We start from the raw sequence: 22,193 nt of genomic DNA, 5'->3' as shown, positions 1-22,193 counted from the left end.
TGATATCACTGCAAGTTTTGACATCAAAATTATATGTCGAAATTATTTCCTACATTTAGCGCGTGAGTGAATCTGTCAAAATAGTTGACTAGGTTGGTTAAACATAATTTAAACTTTACAAAACCAGGCTGAATTTCCTTCAGAATGCCATTTCACTCTAATATCCTGTACTCCACCTTTGATTTTTGTTTCCATAATTTTCTTTACCACTGAATGGTTAACTACCGGTTGGTAACTAATCAACCGGTAGTTAACCACTTCAATCTTAGAACTGTTTTCATGTTACTGCTTAGAAAAGATAACTAAAATACTCTCTGGTTTGGAGTAAAGTAACTTCATCAATTGATAACTTAGAACTGTCCAAATCTGAATCATTATTGACTAGCCTCCCTCAGAAATAAGACCATAATGTTGAAAACTGTAGGTGCTAGTATCATATACACTGCCCTACCATTAATATCCGGAAACCCCTCCATGGATGGGGAAACAGGTCCAATGCATGCAACACATCATAGGCTTCGAATAGACAATTTCAAAATTGGGCATGCAAAATGACACGTTCAACAGAATTAACAGACTTCCAAAATGGAATGATAGTAAGATGTCACATAAGCAAGCGTTCTGTTCGAGACATCGCAGTCATTCTGGGGATTCTTAGGTCAACTTTTAGTGACGCCATAGTGCAAACGGAAGAGGAATGGGACTGAATCTGCCAAAAAAATGGCCTGGTAAACCACGAAAACTAGCAGAACGGGACAAGAGAATTATGTGATGCGCGAAAATCGTAATTTGCCATTGTCTCAAGTCACACAAACCCTCTGTGAGAGTATTGGGACTAATGTCAGCACTAGTACAATACGAAGGACACTCCATTATATGGGTTACAATGGTCGTGCGGCTGTTCACAAGTCATTGATCACCTCAACAAATGCTAGACGCCGATTAACATGGTGTAAGGAGCGCTATTCCTGGACTGTAGAACAGTGGAAAACAACCCAATGGACAGACAAGTCGAGGTTCGCACTCTACCAGTCTGATGGCCGTTCTTGGGTGTGGCGAATGCCAGGGGAACAGTTCCTTCTTGATTGTATCCTCCCAACAATGAAGTTTGGTGGAGGCAGAGTCATGGTATGGGGCTGCTTTTCATGGTTTGGCTTGGGCCTATTAGTCGTTATCGACAAAACCATATTTGTTATGAATGCTATGCAATACCAGGATAGCCTGGACAATTATGCACTTCCAACATTATGGCAATACTTCGGGGATGGCCGATACCTGTATCAACAAAACCATGCCATACTGCTTGTGTCGTAACAGAGTGGTTTGAGGACATGGGTTTAGAAAAGTTAGATTGGCCAGTCCAGAGTACTGATCTGAACCCTGTCGAGCATCATCTTTGGGACGCAATGGATCGTCGGGTACGTGCACACCGAGATCGCCAAAGAACAAGGCCCAACCGGTGGCTGCATTATAGGCCGAGTGGAGGAACATATCACCTGACATTTATAAAAAGCTGATTAAGGGTATGCCGCGAAAATTGAAGGCCGTCATAAAAGCAAAAGATTTCCATACAAAATATTAATGGTAGAGCAGTGTATTTTCTCCTTTTGTTTGATTTTTAAACAGCACTTCCTCTGTGCACTCAGCTCCGGCCATCGCCTTACATTTCTGTAATAACGAGCCTGTGCAACGAAATTCGGAACATTTGACCAACAAAAAAAAAAAATAAATAATAATAATAATAAATAAAATAATAATAATAATAAAATAATAATGAATAAAAATTTATATAAAAAAACTTCGATGAAACAGCAAGGAGCTTACTCTAAAGAGCTTACACTTATGATACTGCACTATACTTAGAATTTAGTGATAGATAATGTTAGAATTTGGGAAACTACATACTTATTTGATATATTAACACTGGCCATACGTTACGGCGCTCTTTTCCGAGCTTTCTTTGTGTGTTTTAAAATTAAAATAAAACAAATTGCATGATTTACTAATTTCTCCTTAGGTTCATTGCGGATAGCACAGTGGTTATAATCCCCGTACTCCCCACACTCGGTGGAAAAGGCCTGGGTTCGAAATCCGTCAATGCGAACTTTGAGAACAAGAAAATCGACTAGAGAACACATGCAATTTATGGACATAATACACATGAGCTTATAAGTTCGGACTTGGGTGGCCCTAATAAGACAGTTTTTTTAGGTGCATGGTTGGGGAGCGCTCTACATGGTCACTAACAAAAAAAATGATTATTGTTCAGAGTGGAAACAAAGGATTATTGAGGAGGAGGCCTGACCTGGTGGCTATCTGAATTGTTTCACGCTCTGTCATGGTTTTGATTCAGAACGTATGTTGGTGCTACCACTCTACCCGTTGTTTTCAGTAGCTAAAAACAATATATGAACATCGTTTGCAAAAGACAGTATTTCTATCCTGTGTGCAAAAGATAGTGTTCTGAAAGTTGTTCGGCTCTAACGCTCTTGAAACTAGTATATAGTTTCGAAATTTTCACTCTAGCTGTCGCCAAATTTTAAATGTAAGTTCTTTGAACCAGTACCCTTGCTGTTTTTTTTAGTTTTGGATCCCACATTACACAGTGGTGCAATGGTATTCTTTCTGTGAAATACACAGAAAAAAAATTGTATATCTAATCAAGGTCCAATCATGAATTTCTGTACTCTAGCACAAACCCCATTCAGTTCCCCTCCATTACAGAGTTAACATTCAATTTATTTTTGGTTTTTCTTCCAAGGGCATATTTCCCTACTAAACCGGGTCCCAGTTCACCCAGGACCAAATGAAAATTAATTAAAAACAACCCTTCTATTGCCGCTGCATCAAATTGAGGTGGTAAGGCGACGGTTCTGCATATAGAGCTTGGCAGTATACTATAACAAATTCATCTCTGCTACTAATTTAATTACATTTTAACTTTTCTTTAGGAATCCTTGTCAATAATGTCACTTGGAGATTGTTTCACGGTTGCTTTCACCGAAGCAAAATGACCAGAAATGGATGTTGCACAATAACATTTCAGTGCTCTGTTGTTGCTGGAAGAGCAGCGGTAGCGCCCTCTGCTTGGATATTTGTGACATTTTTGGACGGCAGGTAAGTTCTATCTGTAGATGTAAATTTGCTGCATATCAGCAAATAGAATATCATATATCATATATAACCAGGGCCGTACTTTTGAAACAGTAAGGGTATAACACATACGAGACCTTTCCCCCTCCATCAAATAATAATAAATTAAAAAATTTTAAACTGAAAATAAATTAAATGGGCTGTACAATTAAACAGGCTTCGATAGGCATGTAATATAAAAGGCAAGATATAGTTGTGCATGTTATTTATTAACTTATGTTAAAGAATAACAAAGTTAAATGATATAATTTAAAATTTTAATCTGGAAATTATATATATAACACAAAAATTATGCTTTGGTTTTTGTAGAAAGAAAAATAGATAACATAAAAAAAGAATAAACAGTAGAATGTTCTCGTTCTACCGTTTACTGTTGTCATTGTCGAGGCCCGTTGTAATTTATTATAAGCAATAAGGTGCAAGGAAGCCTGAGGCTTATGCTGCACCAGCCAAAAAAAAAAAAAAAAAAAAAACTGTGTTACCCTGAGAGAGAGAGAGAGAGAGAGAGAAGTAGAAGGGAATCAACAAAAAAGCAAGAAAAATGATGATTTCCAGCTCAGGACCCTGGGTTTGCCAAGCCCATACTCACCAGATGTGAGCCCCTGGGGTATTGTGAGGCCTTAAGCTGTAAATATTGCTTATATGCAAATCCGGTCCTGCATATAACCACCTTTGTTCTTATATTACGATTTTTAAATTTTTATATACCTTAAAAGAGGTCAGACTTCGATTTAGGGGCGCAGATACTACGATGCAAGAATTAGCAAAGCATAAGGGGACATGTAGACGGAGGTACATGGGTTGCTCCCGATAAAAAACGTTTTAATATATATATATATATATATAAATGTATGGTAGGGAGCCACCACAGATTATTTCCGATAGCTAGTGTAGTAAGGTCATTTAGTATATTAAAAATAAAAGACCACAAAAAATATTCTATAAAGCAAGCCTTATATACGATTTAGGCCTAAATGGATGCCAGATGAACTAATTAGACATGCGGCAGAGAAGAAAAATGCATGGGATACATATAAATTAACTGGTGACACAGAAGTACAAAGTATATGATAGATATAAACTGGTCTGAACCAAGTCACAAAGGAGGTTAGGCAGGCAAAGGCAGATTGCGGGAAATCTTTGGCAAAGGATGCAAAAAAAAAAAAAAAAAAAACCAGCAGAGTTCTTTACTTACGCAAACTCTAGAAGGAAGGGGATGAATCAGATTGGTTCACTTGAAATCGATGGTTCAACTGTTGATGATCCTGCTCAGGTAGCTAACAAACTAAATGAGTACTGTATTTTACATCTACATTCACACAGGAGGAGTTATTCAGGGAGGGGAATGCCAGAGGTGTATTAAACTCCTGCAGTAAGCTAGATAATCTTCTAATAACAGAGTAAAGCGGAGGAGAAATTGTTGAAGATAAACACAAGAAAAGCACCTGGGGGGGATGGAATTTATCCAGTTATATTAAAGGAAGTAAGCAAACCCTTAGCCATAATTATGAGAGCTTCCTTGGACTCAGGGTAGGTACTCATGGACTGGAGATGTACAAATGTGACCCCAATCCACAAAGGAGGTTCAAAGGGAGATACAGGTAATTACAGACATGTTAGTTTAACTTCTGTTCCAGGAAAATTAATGGAGGCACTGGTTAAAGAAGCATTGCAGGATCATTTAGACAAGACTTGAGTTATAGCTCGGACACAGCGTGGGTTTGTTAAGGGGAAGTCTTGTCTGACCAATTTGATTGGATACTATGATGTAGTCACAAAGCAACTGGTTGCAAAGAATAATTTTGATATTATATATTTGGATCTTAGAAAGGCTTTTGTACTGTTACACATGGAAGGCTGTGGCACAAATTGGAGCAGTGTGGCATTGGAGGCAAATTGCTGCTATGGATAAAGGGATGGTTGAGTGGGAGAAGACAGAGAGTGGTAACCAATGGACACTGCTCTTATTGGACTAATGTTATTAGCTGAGTTCCCCAGGGTTCAGTGTTGGGTCCATTGTTGTTTTCTGTATTCATCAATGATATTGATGATGGTATATCAAGCTTAATGTCCAAGAGGGCAAAAATTCAAATTGAGGAAAGACAGTTGCAGGAGATGTGTGGAAGTTTGCCTTTAGCCAGCGGGTGGTTGATTGCTGGGACAAACTTCCATCTGTCGTTGTAGAAGTTGATAGCTTAAACAGATTCAAGGCAGAACTAGACAAACATTTGGAGTGAGTGGATGGGTGAAATGCGTAGGGTGTGTGTGTGTTTTTTTTTTTTTTTTTTTTGGCTGATGCTATATAAGCTTGCTTTCTTGCCTCATGTGCCCTTGCTAATGATAAGCCAGATAAAATAATCTCTCTATAACAGCTACTGAGTTTGCGCGGTACCACAGTGGTTATAATCACAGTTCTTCTCACACCAAAGTTCAAATCCCGGTAATGACACGAGGAACTTTTATGGGGATTTTTCATTCTGTGGCTGAGTTAGTCGGTCTCAGGGGCTGACAGCAAGGTTTTTTACTTCCCGATAACCCGGGTTTTTCGTGTTTAAAGAAATAATTGGCGATTTTGTAAGGATAAAAAAAATTTTCCTTGTTTGTACTTCAGCGCGACCACCAGGTCAGAGGAGTCAATAAATCACAAATAGAATCTTTAATCATATTTAGCAGTAACGGGTTTGAACCACGGTGCACTGAAAGAACGTGTGTTACTGCACTCTCGCTGTTGACCACTCTGCTAAGTCATGCCTAATTAGTGGCAAGGAAGATAACCACATTTATAAATTAATTTATAACGTTATACATTTTGATGTACCGACCTTTTTAACAGTTTTTATGGTTTAGACAGCAGTGCAAACAAGTTGCTAGGACATGGGATTCTGTCAATGATAGGAATTTTTCCTGCAGGGACAAGGAGGCCTTTTATATACGGCCATGGGTAGGATGTATCTTGAGTACTACATGCACACTCGGAAACTCCATTTTAGGAAGGTTCTGTTGAAATTAGAAATTGATGCAAGAAAGAAAGCTTATGCAGCATCAGCCTTAAAAAAAAAAAAAAAAAAAAACCGCTCCCATTTCACCCCTCCGTTTGTTCCAAATACCTGTCCAGCTGAGCCTTAAATTTATTTAGGCTATAAACTGCCACAACAAAAGATGGAAGTCTGTTCCACCAATCAACTACCCACTGGCTAAAGGCAAACTTCTGCACATCTATCCTAGAACTGTCTTTCCTCAATTTGAATTTATGCCCTCTCAGGTAATTATTCTGAGCAAGAGGAAGAATCCCATCAGTATTGAGCATTCTGATGCAGCACTAGCAGAAATGGGTGAGGAAAAAGGCAAAGAAGATTATTTAGGGGCACAAAACAGGTACTCTTATCAAGGAAGACCCAGTTCTGCTCAGGGGTTGGCATTCAGACCCCAGAGTGGCATGCAATACTCTAGCGTTGCAATTTACTCCGTTTGTCCTATATATGCTTGCCATAGCTAAACCTGTCTCACAGCATGCGAAGACTGTTGAACAACGTGCGCGCGCTCGGTCTGCTAGTGATCCAAGAGGGTTTCTCAACCGCTAGCCTAACTCCAATTATAACTCTCCTTTCATGCTATCCTTTTCATATATTTTAAAGGACTTGCTTTCTGGAAACAAACCCTGGGGCCTGAAAGTCAGCTAAGTATTTGGTTTCAGCAAATAGAACAGACTGCCCGCTCGCCTCCACGGGCATTGGACAAGAGCTCGTCAACGAATTTCCAGGTGATTTTCAGCTGACTGGCTGCTAACAGGCCAGTAATATAACACAACGCTGTTGTGCGTTGTAGTGACAAACATGCAGAGATGCCAAAACACAAGTCAGGGATTGCAGGAGAATCCTAGACAGTAAATGCATGTCCCATGTTGTATTACTATTAATCACATGTCCTCCTGTTAGCTCAGTAGATATAATAATCGTTCCTCCCACACCAGGTGGAAAAGAAGTTCAAATTCTGTGAATGACAAAGAAATTTTTGAGTCTATCACAACGTGGCTGAGTTAGCGTCAGGCGAGGGTATAATGGCTTTTTCTCCCGGAAAGTCGAGGTTTTCGTCCAGCAAACAACAAACGGCCACTGAACATACGCAATTTATAGACATATTACATATGGGCAGTATGGTCTAAGTCGCTTAAAACCCAACAACAATAATCATCAATCACCAGAGAACAGTCTGGATCTCACTCTGGTCCTGGAGTAATTTAAACGATAAATCCGAATATAATGCAAGATTTAGATTTCAGTACTGAAAAGTTATTCTAGTTTCTGATCGAACATTTTTCATAGGTCAATTCGGAACTTGAACACAAGAATTGCGCCAATCAGTCCAGCAAACCTTACAGCTGCTAAAGATTTAACGACTGAGTTAACAACGTTATTACTTTCACCCAGTGGTGAGATGTGAATATTTTAACAATGGGCTCGCACTTTTGCCGACTTTTTGATGTGAAACATCCTTTTGGAGGGGGGGGGGGTACCAACCGAGTAAATCTGATCGGTCACGGAAGTTACGTCACTTCCGTGACCGATTTACTCGGTTGGTACCCTCCCCCCCCAAAAGGATGTTTCACATAAAACCATCTACCGCTCGTTCTCGGCAGACGCACGACTTTTTTCTTTTTTTTACAACTAGGGAAATATAATGGATACATTTTTTTCATGATAAAATTTTAATATTGCGAATAAAAAATAACAAAAATATTTCCCATATTACAAATAACGAATTATCACAAAACATTCTAGAATATAAAAATAAATATTACATAAAAAACAAACTGTTCTAGAAAAGGTACACAAAAATCACAGATTACATGAAAAAAATATTGCAGAAATATTCAAAAAAATTTTCTTTTAAAAATTGCCATATGAAATTTACTTCTTTATTAATATTGACATAACGATCAGGATCAAATTGAAGCAATGGTTTTCCATTTAGATGTATGGTCTTCATAATCTGTAACGTGTTTAATTTTCAACATTATTCATTCATTCACACGATATTATTTGTTACGCTGAAAGCTCGCTCAGTTTAAGCACTGCTAATGGCAATGGTTTCAAAGATATTTCTGGCTTTCTTAATTGTAAAGGGCATTTCACTCGATTTTACAGATAAACTGTCTTCGACAAAACCTCTAAAATCATTCATTTTTATTTCATATTTTATCAGAAAACAAATTTCTTATTCGGTTTTCACAGTCTTGCCACCGAAACGAAAGTTCTTCCACGATTTCCGGTAGAATATGTTTAAAATTTCTTTTAATGGTATGGTTATTTTCTTTATTTAATTCAAAATCACCCTGTTGCATTAATAATTTATCCTGGATAAAACAATGCATTTAATAATTTGTCACGAGGTAATTTTACTGTTCTTACTTTCGATTCCTTCAAATTCTTTCCACTTCAACGTGCTCTCAATTTTAGCTTCATATTTTCCTTCAGAATTTTTCAAATTAGCAATAGCATTGATAGTTGGAATAATAATTTATCTGCTTTTGTCATAGTGAATCTGTAAAGCTTCTGAAATGTAAGAAAGCTCCTGCAGGATGTCGATCATTAATGCTAAATGGTTAAGAAATTCCAGATTTAAAAGTCGCTTTAACAATCCCAAATAAAAATAAATTTTCTGTTTATACTCCAGGGCGACCACACGGTCAGAGGAGTTCACAAGGTAGAGAGAATACGAGAAACAGCACCGTATTCAGCAGTAACAGTGCTTGAACACGGGTCACTCAAGGTACGTATATTTATGCACTCGCGCGCCTGACCAATGGGCTACCGCGGCCTCTGATTCAAAATGTTTGCACAATGCAGGATAATTCCCTTAACTCGCAATTACCATTCGCAAGCTACAAGCTGCTCTTCGTAGCCCGAACACACGACCGATCTTTGTAGTTTCCACATCAAGTTCTTTAGCAGTCATCCTTAATTCATGCTAGTTTTTTGGAGATTGGTAATAGTTTTTTTTTTATTAATTATTGCCCGTATGCCATTATATTTTAGAACATTTTCTACGCAGTGAAAGGCTCGACAAAGTTTCAAAATCTGTCAATATTTCATCTTCGTAAAGTTTATATAATATCTTAGTTTCCTCGATTCCCCCCCATACGTTGCTACGGTCACTAGTTCTTTGAATACTGCAAAATATCGGAATCACTCAGATATTCAGCTACTGTGACCATGTAAACATAGACAGGAGAAATTCACTGGAAGGAGTGGATCACTCACTTCTCCGAAAAACATATGCCCGTTTGTCGGAGTAAAGGGGAACCACAACACAGGTTGACCAGAGGCTATTATCCATGTCGGGAATCTTCTTAATCCTCTGACTGGCTATGGAAAGCATGACTATGGATGAAAGCATGACTGGCTATGGAAAGCACAACTTCTCGGAATGTGGCTGCATAAGTTTTATGGCCACCACTAACGTTGTGGAACGGTAATCACTTTCACCCTTAATTCGCTCTTTCTAATTACGTACCTAAAGGCCAGAGGTGAGAACAATGCATACAAAGTTGTCTCTCCTAATCTGTTCGTTACATGGAAATAATTTTCGTTCTACGGAAACAACTGTATTTTAAATATAATTACCAAGGGGAATTTAAAAAAAAATCGGTATAAAGAAGTTGGTTAAACAGAGGTCCGACAGTAATTAAATCAAAAATGGAACAATTTTAAAATACATAACCGATCGATTGCGCCATTAAAATGCTGGGAATGGGGCCCCGTTCGCCCCACCGTAGTTTCGGCTCTGGATACTCAATAATTGCGCATTTAGGATTTCATTTGTAAAATAAATGATCGTCTCAACAATGGGCTCGCAATTTTTCAAAAAAATAAATAAATAACAATGGGCTCTCGCGAGCCCACTATAGCTCACCACTGCTTTCACCCATAATGGAAAATCATAGGGGTTTCCAAAAATCCACATGGATCTACTAGAATGAGACAGGCAGGATGCTGAAGCCAAAAATACGCCTTCCATTCTGTGATCAAGAAGAATACCTTTTCAAGCAAAATTTCTGTCTCCATTTTCTGTACTATGTATTCAGCTTCTGAAGCTTCAGTAATACATGAAAAGGACAAAACGTATGCACGACAGCACCTGTTTTTTTTTTTAAAGGTAACTCGGTTTCGCGTCTCATTATCTAGAGTTTCAAAAAATAGAATAATAAGTTGCCCCCGTTAGTGGTTGAGGTTAATAGCCTCTTCAATCACCAATGGGGTAACTTATTATTCTATTTGCTGAAACTCTGTAATGGAGGTAGCTTATTCCAATAAGATCAGCTGGGCAGTAAGAGTCCTCACGGTAGCACAGTAGTTAGAATTACTACCTTTTCATACTAGGTAGAAAAGGTCTGAATTCAAATTCTGTCAATGACGTGTGGAATTTTTATGGAATTTTTCACATGATAGAGTTAGTCTGTCTCAGTGCAGGTTGCACATATATTTTTTTCTCCTGGAAACTCGATATTTTCAAGCAACCCGACCGAAGGATACATGCAATCACAGAGACAATATATTGAAGTCACATAGGTGACATAGCCTCAGTTACTTTGGCACAACACACATCCTACGTACCAGATAGCGTATACGAGGAGAGAAACACATTGCTAGTTTATTTTGTTATTTATTTATTTGGCTGGTGCTGCAGAGGTCTGTTGCTTCCTTGCACCATACAACTACTATTAATACTCCTGGCGCTGGGGAGCGCAAGTAAGGAACTTGCCACAGGCGTTGCTTAAAATAGGTGCTGCTAGCTGCACTACTTCACATATAGCACAGAGTAGTAAGATATCTTATTACTCTGTGATATACAGTATACTATACAGGGTGTTTCAGTTAAACGTTTCAGAACTTCTAAGAGGGGTAGGGTACATCCTGACAACTCGAAATCATATAGCAATGTGGGGTCGGAAATGCTTTCCTGAAGCGGTGTTGTACACAGAAGCACCATAAAAAGAAAAGAGACCGTAAGTGAGAAATCGTTTTAATAATACATGAAAAGAAGCAAAAGGTACAAGGATTAAAGTAAGTATTCGAAGTTTCTTCCACGGGCTACAATGCACGCCTCACATCTCCGACGCATGGACATCCGAACATTCTGGAATACTCCAGGCGAATTTCGAATTTCTTCGGCAGCTACTGCGATTCTTGCAACCAGCTCCTCAGCATTGTCAACAGGGGTGTCATAAACTAGCGATTTCATATGACCCCAGAAATAAAAATCAAGACATGATAGGTCGGGTGACCGAGCAGGCCAACGCACGGGACCACCACGTCCGATCCACTGTTGACCAAATGTGACATCCAGGTAGTTACGAACATTTCCGCTATAATGGGCAGGGGCTCCATCGTGTTGGAACCACATTGTCTGTTGCGTCGATGCAGAAATCTGTTCATCTCTCAAAAGTTGTGGCAATACTTGCTGCAGAAAGATCACGTAGATAGGTCCGGTTAGACCTATCTACTTGATAATCCATGTACCTACGGTAATCCATGTACCTTTTGCTTCTTTTCATGTATTATTAAAACGATTTTTCACTTACGGTCTCTTTTCTTTATGGTGCTTCTGTGTACAACACCGCTTCAGGAAAGCATTTCCGACCCCACATTGCTATATGATTTCGAGTTGTCAGGATGTACCCTACCCCTCTTAGAAGTTCTGAAACGTTTAATTGAAACACCCTGTATATGCGTGTTAAGATATATGAATTAATCGCCATGACAATATTTTGCCGCAGGTGCCACAAATGCTAGTGCTGTCCGCCCCAACACTGTGTAGAGCTAATAACAAAAGAGGCAATGGAGATGGAAGATCTTTCCTTCTTCCATACCTATTTTAGAGACAGTGAGAGTGGCAGGTAATATGGTACTGATATCTCATACAGAAGAGGTGAGGAAGTGCAGATTTTGCCGGAAAGATTTAAGGTGCAGATTAGAATACGTAGTCGACTCACACAGTGCATAATTTGGTACAAAAAAGATGGCGTCTTTACAAGTAACAGCTATAAACAGGCTATTGTAGTAGATCGCTTTTCATTTCCACAAGTAAATCAGTCAGTTGCCCAATGAACAAAAGATTTAAAGATTCGATATAATCAATAAATTGCATGGAATTTTTTTTCCCTTTTAAGATTCGATATAATTTATTGATATTTGCAAAAAGAACCTTTAATACATCTGAAGTGCAAGCCCTAAATTTAAATATTCTCTTTATATTCGGCCACATGGGATTAGAGGAGTTTACGAAATACAGAATACAATAATTAGATATCAGATTATATGCATTTGTGCCCTCCTAGGTAGCGCAGTTGGTAGGATCGCTATCTTCCCGACACCGGATGGAAAAGACCTGACTTCGAATCCCGTCGATGACGGAAGAAATTTTTGAAAGTTTTTTTTCATAAGATGCTTGAGTTAGTCGGTCTTAGGCGAGGTAGCATGGGTTTTTCTCCCGGATACTCGGGATTTACGTCCAGCAAACAGAAAATCGACCTCAGAACACACACAATTTACAGACAATATACACTGAGCAACATGGCCTAAGTTGCTAATGCTCCTAAAACCCAACAACAACAACAATATGCAATTGGCCTTGTGCATATGCAAATACATACTGGAGTACATATAAAACAAATATTACTAGCCAAACTGCATATTTGGTTAATATGATCAATTTATAGGCATTTTCAATGGCTGACTATATATATACACAGAATAGGTAGTTCAAGCTTTCGTTCAAAATGAAAAGTCAAATCTGCTAAACTTATGGAATTGTGGATCCCAGTAATGGTTAATAGTTCACTATGGGTGGCAGTGTTGTCTTCTTTTTACTTATGTAAGGAATGTCCTATGCAGGAAAAAATCTAGAGTGACCATACACATTGTAGAAAAAAAAAAAAAAAAAAAAAAAAGCAAACGAAAGCTGCCAGATCAGTCACTTTTAATCAAGCCGTGTGCCTCAAGAGAAGAAAAACGTGGCTGAATCTGTCTCCCCTTGGTAAACAGCAATATCCATTTCGATAATTTAAGTAATACACTGTGTGACACAATTAAGAGAAAAGGTTTTTGCACGAATATTTTATTGTGAACAATGTTGCCACAGGCGAATATTTGATGTCATAGGCATCATGGCATGTAAATTCCAAGTATCCAATAGAAATCGATCTACTAATTTACAGAGCAGCATATTATGCAAATTATTCATGCTTATAAAAACACAGTTGCTACATTTCATTCCCATTTTTTTGGTTGGTTCAGTGGGCCAGTCATGTCTCCAGTATTCAGGATGGCAAATCATCATTGTTTAGATGATTGTTTGGTAGATGGTAGGCCACTGGACGACTTGAAGCCGGTCACAGGTGGAAGTAGCACGTTGGTTTAATGTGTCACGCAGTGTCCTCTCGGCACTATGGAAGCAGTTCCTGGTGACAGAAACCATTAGAATGAGAGCCAGCCAACATCATCCAAGGGCGATGTCAACCAGAACAGACAGGTATCTGGGTCTAGCAGCAAGACAAACTCTGTGATGTCCTGTCATCAACTGTTTCTTGTGGTTGCTATGGCCACTGGTGAAAGCATTTCCAATTGGACTGTGTTAAGAAGGCTCAATTCAAGTGGACTCTACACAAGAAAGCCAGTGGTTTGTATCCCTACCTCTCCCCTCTCTCCTTCAGACTTTACCACTAATCTAATTTGTCACATTTTTTTTTTTACTTTATGTATTTTTATTTATTATTATTATTATTATTATTTTTTTAGGCCCTTGCCACTGAAATCTTCGGGAATTAGGTGGCAGGGCCTGCCAGAGTACTTAAGCAATCCCTCTACTGCCTGACCTGCCCTCTCAGGGCTAAGTGTGGGCAACGGGGTTCCACTAGGGGCCCAATGGCTACATGGTCAGAACAACAACATAACACAATGCTAACACACACATTATGCTTTTTAAATCTCTGGCCTTCACAGAGTTCTGTGATACACAACGCGGAGATGGGTGAAACCCCTGGGGCCGTTAGATATTGAACACTTTACATCTATTCTACAACTGTCTTTCAATTTGAATCTATGCACCCTCAGGTTCTTAGTTTGAGAAAGCAGAAGTATCCCATCAGCATTAAGCCTGCTGAAACCATTCAAGGCCTTATACACCAGAACTTTTCACGCACCCGTTTGTTCCTCTCACCAATCTCGTTGCCCTTCTCTGTACATGTTCTAGCAACTATTGAGCATGGTTCACTGCTCTCAGGCCTGTTTAGCTGTTGGAGGGAATCACACCGTACTGATATCATGTGACCATATTTTCAAGCATTTTGTATTGACTTCTGTAATGTGACCTTTTTGGTAATTCTTATACAACCTCTATAAATGGCCCTTATACCTGTCCGAAGTTTTTCACCCATTTCATCTTTACTCTGTGGTAAACCACCATACCAAATTTTGTCCTGCTTCATTGTACACTACACGAGTTACACCACATTTTCTGTGTTATGTTAATTTTGTTGAGCACTAATAATACTTTCAATAAGTTCAGTCAAGTTAAGTGAAAAAATATTCCATAAATTAAAACAGTCCACATGAATCTACCTTTAAGAAGAATCATCTTCAATATTCAATAAGATATAGGAGAAAAATGCATCAGGATGTCTGTCAATGAAACACTGGCAAAAGTGTGTAGCTGTTACATTGCATCTATTGGCGTCGTTTAGGCAATCCTTTCGATTCTTGCTTAGGAAACAATTGCTGTTCATTGAGGTTTATTTACTTGATTACCTAATCGTGTTTGAACTCGGAGCATTTTGTCTTACTTTGAGCAGTGAGGTAGGAAAGTTCGGTAAGAAATTTTAACAATCACTGGAAATGTAGAAAAAAAACAGATAAGAAATGAAATAAACTTGATAATGTTTTAAAAAAAGGACTCCAGATTTCATGTTATAAGAAAATGTTGTTGTTATTGGGTTTTAGGAGCATTAGCAACTAAGGCCATATTGCTCTGTATATATTGTAAGTAAATTGCATGTGTTCTGTGGTTGATTTGCTGGATGAAAAACTCGAGCTTCCAGGAGACAACCATGCTACCCCCGCTGAAGACCAACTAACTCAGCCATGTTTTGAAAAAGGCTCATAAATATTCTTCTTGTCATTGACAGGACTCAAACCCAGGTCTTTTCCACCCGGTGTGGGGAGGACGGCAATTCTAATAACTGTGCTACAAACGAGAACTAAGGAAAATGGATGACATTTGGAAATGAGCAGGAACTTACATTTCAAGTAGAGGCTTTGCAGGCTCACATTTTTAAGTTCGGTCCAGTTATCACTTCCAGTGATGTGGAAAGATCCATCTCTGCTTTTGAAATGGTTTGTGCACAATAAACAGTGCAGATTTACAATGGACTACACTGAAAAATGTATTGTTTTATTGTAACAAAGATTATTCCATGTAAAATGATACTTATCTAAAACTTTTTTTAAACAGTTTGTTACTTTTAAATATTCAATACAAAGAAACTAATTCAATGAAATAAACTGATTCTCATAAAGCTGTATTACTGCATTTTATGGTTTGTACTGTGTTTTGGTATATGAGATATTTTATTGCATGTTTGCATTCATACTTTGTCTGTTTTTTAGTGTGTATTATCCGATGTCTAAAGATAACTAATGTAATTTTGGTACACATGGAATTATTTTACAAAATATGTCCTGTTCAAAAAAATCATTTTATGATAATCTCACACTCCAAGAAATGATTTTTCTCCCATTTTTAACTGACCATAAGCCTATCATTTGCAAAGCACACTATGACAACTGGTCACAGATCTGGAAAAGTAATACCAACAATAAACTTTACCAGATAGAACAAGTTCAAAAGCTGTGGCTCTCTAGCTTCTGATGAAACAAAAAAGAAGAAATGGTATTGGCAAGACAGAGAATTGGACACACTTATCATACCCATCTCTTTCTATTATTGGGAGAAAACCCACCTCAGTGCTCATCCTATCACAGACAACTTATGGTCTGTCACCTTCTGGTTGGTTGCCCTTTTACATGCAACCATCTGGTCAAACACTTTTCAGTCACTCTCCACGTCGAACATTTCACATGATTTATCTCACTTTTTAGGAAATGAAGCAAATATAGAACTTTTAATGTATTTAAAACATGTACAGTAGCATATAATTTAACATCTCTAATGGTTATGCTATTTGTAAATAAACTATGAACAGACACAATTTGGCCTCAGTAGCCCTTGTGTCGTTAAACCGATACCAACAATAACCACCTCCATTTTTACATAACTACAAAGAACTAATAATATTCTTAACATGTGAAATAAAAATATAAATTCATTCTCTTTTAATAAATAACACAATTCAGAAAATGGCATAATAGTAAACTGTACAAACTCTGGTACTCGACAATCCAAAAATCTTTAAAATCTGGCGCATTTCATCAGTATAAACAATTATAATTTTGTTTATATTGATGAAACAATTATAATTATAATATACCGTAATTTTACAATCTAGAAAGCAATCTGGCAGCACACATCTACGATTGCATAATAGTTAGCCGTACACTTGCAGCTTTATCCATATTTTCTTTCTTATCATTGCTAAGAAAAAATGGGTAAATATATACAACAAAAAAATACATTATTCATAGTTTGACATATTTTTGCAGACAGACCCCTGCCAGCTGATGAGAAGACAGTAGTTTTGAAACAGCTGTCTGGAGGTACATCAGATTTTTAAATGCATAAAATTCATTTGTTCTGGTGATGCTATATAATTTAAAAAGATAATAGCAACTTTGGCAGAACCATGGATAACGGCATTTCTTGATAAGTTGATCATAAGCCCAAGCCAAGTACACAGTTTCAGTCTGCAGCTGGAGCAGAATGATCCTCATGATTAAAAACTGAATGCAGATAAGTGTAAAAATTTATTTCATTTTAACTTCTGCACAGAACTCTTCCTGCAACCCTATATTATTAACTTTGAAGATGCACGTAATCATTAGTATGAATAGATTTTTGAAGACATTATTGCAAATCATTCTTTTCTAAAATCTGAAGTTTCAGAATATATTGAATTTTCTATTTTCATTTCAATATGCAATGAATTACAAGACATTAAATTTTTGTTTAGTATTTAATAGATGCCAGGTAAACTAAGGGTGTCTACTTTTTTTCTAGGCAACTCCCATTCCCATGTGGTATCTGTGAGACACCAGTGACTGCTATTTTCTTGCCATAATGCTTTGATTTTGCCAGCTAAACACAAACAGCTGACAAAAATACAGATGTTCATATTGTTTCTGCCAGATGCCACACAAACATTTTAATCTGGGGGGGGGGGGGTTAGTGACCTTAAATTTTAAAAATATACAATAAAAACTTTATTATTCGTATTATTGATTTCTCTCATTTATTTTCTTTTGATATCTTTTAATTGGGTTTAGGAAAACATAATAGGATACAGTTTTCAATTTAATAAAAAAGCCAACAATAAATTTTGTATAATTAATACAAAATAGGGGTTTAAATGAGTACCATATGAGTGTCCTTGTTACAATTGATTGTATAAATGAGTGAAGGTTAATAATGATATAAACATTTAAATACACCCCATAATTGAATTTTTATTATTCACAGTAATTTAAGACTTTTAATTGAACTGTGAAAATTCTTCAGAAGGATTCATTTCCTAATAATTCAATAGAAGAAGCCAAAAATTGGTGGACTACAATTAGTAGAGAAGTAGAGGGAATTTCTATAGGCAGTAAAGGTATTATTCCATGTAAAAATGCATGGTTTTATTTCTATGTAGGTATTGAAAAACCCACAAATTAAACTATACAGTGTGCTATTGCCTCAGAAACTTTATATTCCTAAATATACTTTGGACAAAGCCTAAAGGTCAAGATACACTAAATCAGGAACATGAAATTACCAGGTTATGAATTGCTGACTACTACCACAAAACATGGAAACCTATTGGTACTCTTCATATGGCTGTTTTGGACCTTATTAGGTCCTCATCAGTAAAGGGACAGTGAAATAGAAGGAACAAATGAACAGACATTCCTACACCTCTTTATAAACACTCTGGGTGAAACCATTTAAACTTTAGATTAAAGTTCACCTGGAGTTGAAATGGTTTTATCCAGTGTTTATAAAGAGGTGTAGGAATGTCCGTTTATTTGTTCTTTGCATTTTGCCCATCTTTTTACTGCTGAGGATCTAATACTATCTGATATGGCCATATGAAGAGTGGCAGAGGTTTTTGTGTTTTAGATCAATTAAATTTTATTTTTTAGGTAATGAGATTACCTATATTAGGTATTCCTGATCAAAAATCTTTAGGCTTTGTCCAAAGTATATTTAATATTGAAATAATTTGAGAAAAGAGTGCTATGTTGCACTGTTTTGTCTCTTTACCATTGGGATTGTCACTGTCCAGTGAAAGTGACAGGGCTCGTGCTTATGCTTGCTTTAGAAGCAATTAGATTTTCTATGAGTTGACTTAAAGTTATTAATATCATTTTTAATCAAGTAACATCATCAAGAAGGTGAATGAAAACTCAAAAGCACTGTTGCTACCAATTTCAGAGCTATTTGGCTTCTCATCAGACAATAGGTAGCCTCAGTTATTCACTATTTATTCACAGCCTCGTTTATTCACTATTCAACACAAAGTCACTAATTGATGCTACCTCTGGTCTGATGAGGGGCCAAATAACTCCGAACCAGAAACAAAAGTGCCCTCAAGTTTTAACCTTGTGCTAAACAGTGAATAAATGTTCACTGATTGAGTGGATAAATGGCTGGAAATATTTTTGAGAAAAGAATGCAGTATAGTATTCTTTTCTCAAACTATTTCAATACCTCTGTTCTTTACTAATTTGCTGCATTGGGCCAATGCAATGTAGTAGTAGTAGAGGTTATATTGTACACATAATGAAAGTTAAATTTTATTGGAAGTTTATCTTCCACATATCATTTGGCTGCCCCTTTAGATTTGATACATTTCTTCACTCTTCTACACAAAGTCACTAATTGATGCTACCTGTGGTCTGATGAAGGACCAAATAACTCCAAACCAGAAACAAGAGTGCCCCCAAGTTTTAAATTAATAATGAATTCGCCATCATGGCGATGTTATTTAATTAAAAATGATATTACTAGCTTGGTATTAGTGTTAGCATTGGCAACATGATACAATGAAACAAGGCTTATACAAAGCCAGCCAAAAAAAAAAATAAATAAACTTCATTTGCCCATTCCTTCAAATAATTTATCAAAACTTTCCTTAAATTTATTCAAACTACCCACTTCCGGAACATCAGGAAGTTTATTCTGATAACTGATTACTCTTTGGCTGAATGCAAATTTCTGCCCATCTATTCTGCAGCCATCCTTTTCCCATTTCAACTTATGTCTTCATCTTAGAGTAAAGATGCCATCAGAATCTAGTTTACCTAGGCCCTTTTAAAGCCTTATGCACTTCAATTAGGTCACCCTACAGATGCTTAGCTGAAGTTCTGCAATTTACAAAATACCAGTCTTTCTTGGTAAGAATATCCTATTTTGCCTCAAACTAATCCTGTTACTTGAGACAAGAGTATCCATCCTAAAATGAGGCTTACAAACCTGTATGTAGTATTGCAGATGCAGTTTGATTATTGCCTTATATGTATGGGATATTACCATTGTATAAGGAATGTCCCTGTTGGCAGAGTTCTGTATATCATTGACAGAACCTGATGAGTTGATTTGTGAGGCATGATCTCCCTTTAACAATTCCACACTGAGATTGTTTTGTGACTGCACTCCTATCAAGATGGCCTTGAATTACAGCTTTAACTAACAGTTCCATTATTTTTTCCTGGCACAGAGGTTAAACTGACAGGTATATAATGGCCCACCTCACCCTTGTGAATAGGGAAACGCATTTGTACATTTCCAATCCACAGGTACCCTAAATGTAAGGATGCTCTCATTATGGCAAAAGGTTTAGTTACTTCATTTGTAGCTTCTCCCATTATAATTGGATAGATTCCAGCAGTCACAGGCACTTTGTTCACTTTTAGTTTCAGCAATTTCTCTATAGTCTTACTTTCTGTTATAAAATTATTTAACTCAAGCAAGTATTCAATAGGCTTCTGCTAACCTCATCTCTAAAAAACTATTTATTATATGTGAATGTAGATGTAAAATATTTGTTCAGTTTATCAGCAATCTGTAATTTGGGCTTGTAGATGATTTTTTCACTTCTAAAGTGAGTGTAAGCCCAAGTTCTGTCACTGGAGGGATAAATAGTATCCCGAGACAATACAGACGCATAAATATATTGCTATCATTATTTTCATAAACTCAAAATATTATTCTAATATGCAGGTTTCTTGTCTTTGTATTAATGTTTATGAGTGTGGCCACAATTTCTCAAATAAACAGCACTCCCCTGAAAAACAGAAGTTCTTTTTAACCTAGGCATGTTAAAAAAAGGCAGGAAACTTTTTTTTTGATTACATTGATACATGCTCTACTTCTCACCTTCTTAATTGGAAAGAGTAGCTAAGTGGTAATTTAAATTAAGAAGGAAAAATCAATTAAATACTAGTTAACTGATAACCGTATAGCTGACATAGTCAACTAACTTCTTGATAATGTTTTTTAGCTACTATGTTTGTATGGTGTCAAGTAATCCCTGTGACCTGACCAGCACTGAAAACAAAGTGTTATTTGTACATTCGCAAATAATCAGTTGGCTCTTTCTGGCATGTGCCGTACTGCTTTCCCTAATAGGTGAGTTTCTGTTTTATTTACATAAAATAGATGGATCACTATTGAGAAATGGGAAAAATAATGAGATTCAATTATGATTCAAGGAATATTTTAACAACAAAACATTTTGTTGATATTGTGACTAATATGATGTTGCAGCAGGAGTCACTCAAAGTTTTAGTTCTTTTGCACAGTAATCAGCAAGAGGCTGTCATTTTGTGTCTGTGCCTTTTCTTAGGTATGGCCTTGCATCTATCATAAATTTATTTTGACCATGACAAGCCATTACAATTTGATTATAAATTTAAATAGCATATTAGGTATATACATCCAAAAAGGACATCTCCCTCTGAGTCCAAGTAGTTGTTCATCTGTTGTCAAAAGAGTACTTAGTATAATAATTTCGGCAATTTTCGACAAACTGATCCATATAAATAATTTTGAATTGCAGCAAAAGGATCTCTTGCTTTTCTTTCCTCACTTGTGCTCTTGTCATCAAAGCATAAGTTGTTAATATGAAAGTTAAATCTTTCTTTCTTTGATCATTATGGATCGATAACTTGAGCTACACAACAAGGAATCAGACAACTTTATTTCCCTTAATAAGTCTGTTCTTTCAAAATTTGAAGTTTATGAAGCTTTATCAGTGTTTATTTTCTGCCTATGGTTAATGAAGATATATATATATAGAATTTATCGTATAGTTTGTTTCTGTGGAAAATATAAAACTTCCCACCATATTGTACAGGGATTTTAACCTTCCTATGCATGCACACAAAACTCAAATTGGCTACTGAGAGTAATTTGTCAGTATCAAATATGTCACAAATTGTATATCACCTACACAAAATCATTAGTTACTGGATTTAATATTTCCTAATATATCATCGAATAACATAGTGCTATAGGAAGGTTCTTTCTCTTCAGATGATGAGCCTATTATATTTGAATATGAATGCAGATGAACTGCTTATTAGGGGTAGGGAGAGGCATGATTACTTGATTACATGATTACGAGAGGAGTCTACCCTAGAAGTACCTGCTCAAGGTTTGAAGAATGGATTGAGTGTCATCTTTTCTTTGTCATAATTTTTCTGATAAAATTGTATAATAGTGTTATTGTATTATAGTGTTAATAGTGTTCTTTGATATTAATAAAATTCAATCTTCATTTACAAAAAATCATAAAACACTTCCTAACACATTTCACAAATATACAT

At 36.8% G+C, this 22,193-nt stretch overlaps 1 protein-coding gene across 1 annotated transcript in view; it reads left to right on the top strand.

Annotated features, from left to right (window-relative positions):
- Nucleotides 1-22,193, top strand: part of LOC150090523 (calcium homeostasis modulator protein-like) — a 43,332-nt gene that overhangs the window by 2,951 nt on the left and 18,188 nt on the right. Inside the window, exons 2-3 of the mRNA XM_090378314.1 lie at nucleotides 2,952-3,117; nucleotides 20,867-20,994. Of these exons, the coding sequence (XP_090234440.1) occupies nucleotides 2,952-3,117; nucleotides 20,867-20,994 (294 nt within the window). The remainder of the gene's footprint in view (nucleotides 1-2,951; nucleotides 3,118-20,866; nucleotides 20,995-22,193) is intronic.

The sequence above is a fragment of the Mastigoproctus giganteus genome, chromosome 1, assembly GCF_048544385.1.
Source record: "Mastigoproctus giganteus isolate SK-2022 chromosome 1, ASM4854438v1, whole genome shotgun sequence".
Classification (NCBI taxonomy): domain Eukaryota; kingdom Metazoa; phylum Arthropoda; class Arachnida; order Uropygi; family Thelyphonidae; genus Mastigoproctus; species Mastigoproctus giganteus.
Note: the sequence above shows the minus strand (reverse complement) of the source record. Positions and strands in the feature narration are given on the sequence as shown.